General features: G+C 40.7%; 1 protein-coding gene across 1 annotated transcript in view; it reads left to right on the forward strand.

Annotated features, from left to right (window-relative positions):
• TMCO3 (transmembrane and coiled-coil domains 3) overlaps window positions 1-2096 on the forward strand; it is a 28301-nt gene extending 26205 nt beyond the window's left edge. Inside the window, 1 exon segment of the mRNA XM_015411772.1 lies at window positions 1967-2096. Within this exon segment, the coding sequence (XP_015267258.1) occupies window positions 1967-2080 (114 nt within the window). The 3' untranslated portion in view covers window positions 2081-2096.
• Window positions 2097-6233: the final 4137 nt, after the last annotated feature.

Raw genomic sequence — 6233 nt, forward strand, 5'->3', positions numbered from 1 at the left:
GACCCGGGGGCGCGGCTTGCCGCCACTCGCACTGGCGGAGTGGCGCTCCGGAGGGCTCTGGCCCGAAAAGACCCCTGTGAATAGCAAAGGTTCTATTGGTATGAGTTGTATTTTTGTTCTCCCAGTTAAAAGGTCTCCTGCTTTCTAGCTCTTGATGCCTTTATCTGATCGATTCTTGGCTGCTTTTGCTTAATGTGCTGTAATATTACCAATGAGTGGGACAATTTAGGGCTTGATGGTTTAGTTCTAACAGAGGATGCAGCTGGTCTTTCCCATGCTAGTTCCGCTTTCCTAACTTTCCTCCCTCCTCTTTGCAGCCTTCCCCTGCTTCCTTCGTTCCATCTCCCTTCTCCCTCTCCTTTTGCTCCTTTTGTCTTTGCCCTCCTGAGCTTCTTTCTTTCCCCTGACTGACTTCAAGTTTCAGTATGAAACTGCTGCATCCATTTGGGTTAGCTCAAGCAACTACAACTTATCTGAAATTTGTCTAGGTAATCTAGAAAGGCTCCTGAGATCTCTTGAGGTAATATCACAAGATCTCAGCATTTTAAAACTTTTAAATCTTCTTTTATCCCCTCCTTTATTGTTTAAAGTTTTCTGCAAACCCCACAATTTACAGAAACATTATTTCTTCCTGTACCTGGATCTATTGTGTAGACTGTTTGGGGTTGTTCTACCCCAGTTGGGAGCAGGGGATTGCCCGGTTTTTAGGGCTCTCCTGGTCAGTGGGAGGAAATCCCTCCCAACAGCAATGTCGGGCAATGTGCCTATGTCACCCGGAAGTGACGTAGACACATTGGTGAGGACGCTCTGGTTTTTGGGTTTGAGGGCAGTTTTACCATAGAATTTTGCCCCCAAACCAGTGTTGCCCCTGATGTGCCTATGTCACTTCCGGGTGACATAGGCATGGCGCGCAACATCATTTCTGGGTAACGTCAGCATGTCAGGGGTCACACTTCTGGCTCCCAGAATGTCCCCACACACCCCTGCCAACGTCTTTAATTTAGACTTTTTGATCCACACTCTGGGGTGTGGTTCAGAATTAGATATATAGATGAAAATATCTGAGTAGATCAAATAAAGGATTTGAATTTTAAGGCTTGTACATGCTATGGGATTTCAAATGGCATCTTGTTGATGCTAATCAGTTGATTATCACTTTATTTTCAAAAGCTTGTTAGTCAGTTCTGCATAGAAACTATATTGGTAGTAGAAGCGAACAGTATGTGGTCTATAGTGCACTCTTATGTTAGACCTACTAGCTTATTTGATTTTTAGTACCAAAAAAGTTTCCAGAGATGAGTTTGAATGCTCAAAGGCAGGAAGAGCCCAAAATTTGTCAAGATTTTCAAAAGGTGATTCAGGGTTATCCTCACTCAGGAATAGTATTCCTAGTAAAAGGTGAAATATTTATGTGATCTGAAGAGAAACCAGAGGAATATATTATGAGAAAATGGTAGAGTGTTGAGTAGGTTGTTATAGTGGTTTTTAAAGTTATAATGTTACATGATTTTCTTAAAAATTCAAGTATTTGAATCAAGGATTGTCCTTTATACTTGCAAAAAATGCCCTTTATACTGTGTTTTGGTAATTTTACCTTTTATTCTTAACACTTTATTCTTAACACCTGAGCCTTCGGGGAGGGCGGGATATAAATTAAAAAAAAAGAAATAAATAAAACACTTATCCCTTTTTTAATTTTGTATTCCCTCAAAAGTTAAAAATTATTGTTTTTTTAAAAAAAGGAATAGCATTTCTAGCATCTTCAGTTACGGGAATCTGGGGTTCAGGAAGACTGAGAACCTTCTGATTTAGTAACCGAGGCTGGGTTACAAGGACTTAACAGTCTGATTTGGTTTGAGGCACGCTCACATGTTTCATACTATAAAATAATCACAGTGCTTTTTGCCAAATATGCTTGCTGTGGACATTTAAATCAATTACAACCCTTTTGATTCTCAATTTCCAGGTCTACCTCCTTATATTGAGTGTAACTACTCTAAGCCTGTTGCTTGCGCCAGCATTGTGGAGAGCTGCAATTATGAAATGTGTACCGAAACCAGAAAGACGATTGAGCTCTTGAAGATGTTTATTAAAGAAGCTTCCATGTAGGACATGTCTCTGTAGTCATTCCATTTCTTACACAGAAAACAAAGTTTTATGTTCCTCTGTTTAGTTAGAAGCTTTACACTGATGAAACAAAATGTAACAATTTTCATAAAACATGTTCTTGTTCTTAAAACGTGGAAGATCTGTGTTAAATTGGCTTTGCAAAATTGGATTTTTCTAAGAACAAAAAGCAATCTATGAAACTAATCATTAACTACTGTGCCTTTTTTGATCATTTGCAATCACTGCAGAGAACTGTTCATTTTATGGTGCCTGTGGCACTGCTCTAGAACTTTTCAGTACATTTTTCTAGTCAATATCAGCTGCAAAACATGTATTTTCTGTGGTATATGAAGGTTAGTTTATTTCAAAGATAATGTTAAACTATTAAATCTATTTAAGGATTTAAAATTCATATTCCTAAAGAATGGTGTTTTCTGGTTTATCCATGTCACTGTCTTCTACTTACTGTAACTTTGATTTTTCATACTGTAATTGTTGATTCATAAATAATTTATTGTGATTAGAAACAGACCTGTTGTATATGTTATCAAGAATTTCTTGTTTATCACGTTAATTGTTTGAGACCAAAGCTCAACAGAAATTGATTTTTTTTTGGGGGGGGAGACATATATTTGGGGGGTTGTCTCTTCGCCAGATAGGCGATTAAACAAATAGCAGCAAGAAATAATTTGAGTGTTTTCAGAAACTTTGTAACTCAGAAAATACATTCTCAGACAGAAGAAAGATAAGTGTTCAGCTATTATACTTTCAATTATAACTGAAAATGTAAATATATGGCTACTGTTATCCTTTTTGCAATAATGCACTGGTATAGGCAGCTTTCTCTGTTGGTTGAAACATAAATAGTTCCAGCAGTGCTTGCTGAATTCTATACAGAACTTCAGTATTAAAAACTGAAGCCTCTTTATAGCTGAAATTGATTGACTAATGCTTACCTTTCTAAAAAAATTTAAATGGATGTAAATCTGTAGTATTTCCTACTGGGCAGTCCTGATAATTTTCCTGAAACCATTCTTTACTGTAAGAAATTTTTGCTTCAGTATACTAAGAACTTTAACTCAGATATTTCTTTTTTTATCTTTAACATGTCTCTCATATGATATTGTAAAGGTTACTCATGTGGTTTTCCCATTATATCACATCTAAATATAGTGCAAGGAAATCACCATTTATTTATGTGAAACATTTGTATCCTACCTTTCTGTCCAATCAGGCAGCAAATAATTTAAAAATCAGTAACAATCAACTTTAGAAAGACTGAAGGAATGAATAATTTATTACGGTCCATGACCAGATACAAGTTCACACAGAAAATTACACAGAAAATTAGAGCAGATATAGAATTATAGCAGAGTAAAATACATATAAAAGTTAATTAAAATAATTAAAATACATATAAAGTTAATAAGATAACATCATAAAACAATGTAATTATAAACCTAAAAGTCAACACAGGCCCTATTTAATCAAATTCCAAAATCTAGATCGGAACTCAGAGCTTAGAAACAGAACTAAAATTTATTGTGTACTCTAATTGCCTGAGCACGGAATTTGGCTGTTGCTTTACTAATAGCTGGTTTTTCATCTGCTAATAGTTTAAGCATGCCCTGTCTGACACAGTGGTGGATCTATCAACAAGGGACAGAAATGTTGTGTTGTGTATTTCTTTATAAAGCGGGCAGCAAAAAAACAATGTTCTATAGTTTCCACCTCGGCTAGGGGGCAAGGGGCAGGTCCTCTCAGAATATCGGATTTTCTTCCTTCCAAAAGCCTGGATGGCATGGCGTCACATCTGGCCAGTGTAAAAGCCCTCTGATGAGGGGGGGAAATCTAAAGTTTTAAAATATGTAGCCATTATCATGATGTATCTCGTCTCCTCAGAGGCCCTGAAGTTCGGAGACTTTGTTAAATCTCGCTGGTGGCCCATGTCACAGATCTTTTACTTAAATAAAGATTTAGCCTGATCAAAGGATTGTAACAAAAGAGTGCCAGGTTGAAAACCCATTTTCCAAGGGCTTCCTCAACTATATGTAACCATCTTGGCAAGAATCTTGCAGTACAAGGGGGAGAAGGCCTTTTGGTATCATATATATCTTATTATAAGCCATTGAAAGGCGGATGCCAAGAAAATCCTCACCTCAGTCCTCATTTGGCCAGTTTCTAGACAAAGGAGGAACGCGGGGGGGGGGGGCTGTAAAATGGCACAAAGAAATTTAGATTGTAACTTTTCAAGTAAATTCAGACTTGTAGCCAATATACCAGTAAAGGTGCCATACAGAAGTTGGGCTACTACTTTTGCCTGAAAGAGCTTCAGTGCAGCAGGTACATAGAGACCCCCCCTTAGAACGGTAAACTATCGCATGCATAGTCCTTTCGGCGCACTCTGCTCTCAATTTACACCTTAAAGACTAACAAGAAGTGAGCAATGACTCATGAAAGCTCTTACCCTGCCACAAATTTTGTTGGTCTTTAAGGTGCTACTGGACCCTTGCTCTTTTGTAAACAAGAAGGGAGCATCAAATGAAACAAAAGCTTTTTAACGGTGAGGGATGACAGAGGAAGCAAATATGGAAGCAAACTAAGGCATTTTATATTAATTCTAATTCTCCTCATTTAAAGCAGTCCATTGGTGAATATGGTTGATCATAGAATCTTAATAGACTCCAATGAAATCTTGAAACCTTGTTGAGCCAAGTGAATGTGGTTTCATATACCATGAGCACTAAATTTTAGAGCAGATGGGGGGTATGCCTGGCCCTATATTTAGGTTACTGACCACCGATTTTTTTGTTTGCCAATACTCAACTCCTTCTTGATTGAGTCTGCTTTAACAGTTCCATCTTGCTCTGCAAGTCTCTGTTGCATCCTCTTTAAATTTTCCGTATTCTCTCAGGTAAATAGAATCTCCTTCTCTAGCCCCCTCCCCCCCATTGTAAACCTTTTAAAGACTTCTATGTTTAGGCCTGCACTGCAAGATTTATAGTGTAATGCGCTACCCATGCAGCACCAAGTCTGTTGTACTCAATAGTTTTACGTTAGAATAGAGTTCATAGGGTTGCACTGTTAATAACAATTTAGAAATTTAACCGGGGTAACTCAGTACATAGACCACTTTTAGTCAACGTGTCTGCAAGGCTTCCAAGGGAGCCATAGGAACTAATGGGGGGGGCACTGTGGTACTACAAAGAAGTTAGCCCTTCCCCCCTCACTCTGAAGTCTCACGGGGCCGCCCTGGGCTGCGCTTGCAAAACAGCAACGGCCAATCTGCCACCTGGCTAGGTCAACAACAGCCGAGCGGTCTCGCGCTCTAAATTCCCGCGCGCTCAGCAGTCCGGGAGGAGGAAGGCGTGGTGCCATCGCGAAGGCGCGAAAAGCTTGCGCATGCGCGCCCTCCCCGATAGGCTGGCTGAAGCGTGTATGTTGGCGATGATGATGAGATGGGGGAGGGAAGCACCAATCTCCCCGCGTGTGCTTATGTGGGGCACGTTACACCCCGTGACGTCAGCGCGCAGCGTCACGCCGGAGGGACGCACAAAAGTGTAAGTTTCAATTTTTCTCTCCTTCCTGCCAACCGCCGAAAAGCCCATAATTGTGGGGTCATGGCGGGGGGTGGTGGTGGTGAGGGGCCGGAATATAGCACTACTTCCCTCGTTCCTCTTGTGGTGCTCAAACAAGTGAAGAATTAAGTTCTTGGATTTGGTAACATGGCAAAAGATGCTGGCCTAATTGAAGCTAATGGAGAACTAAAGGTTTTTATAGAAGGAGCGAGAGGGGGCAGGAAAAAGTGAGCCTTGTCTCGACTGGGCGAAATGTTGGCAGGGGCAGGCAATGATGGCGCTTTGGAGAGAGATGGTCGTGCAGCCCGACCTTAATGCAGGATGCACACGGAAGCGAGTCTCGCTGAATGCGGCCGGGGAGGGGGGGGAGAGAGAGAGGCTTGCTTCCAGTCAAGCATGCACAGGATTGCAGCCCGATCCTCAACCCGGGAAGTGGGACTCGTTACTTTCCATGGCGCTTACTCCCCCCAGTTGAGTATCGCAGCCCGATTCTAGCCCAAATTTGACGTGGGAACGAACACCCCGTTAATTTCAATCGCTTCCCCC

This window comes from Gekko japonicus, unplaced genomic scaffold (genome assembly GCF_001447785.1).
Source record: "Gekko japonicus isolate JY-2015 unplaced genomic scaffold, Gekko_japonicus_V1.1 scaffold247, whole genome shotgun sequence".
Taxonomy (NCBI): Eukaryota; Metazoa; Chordata; class Lepidosauria; order Squamata; family Gekkonidae; genus Gekko; species Gekko japonicus.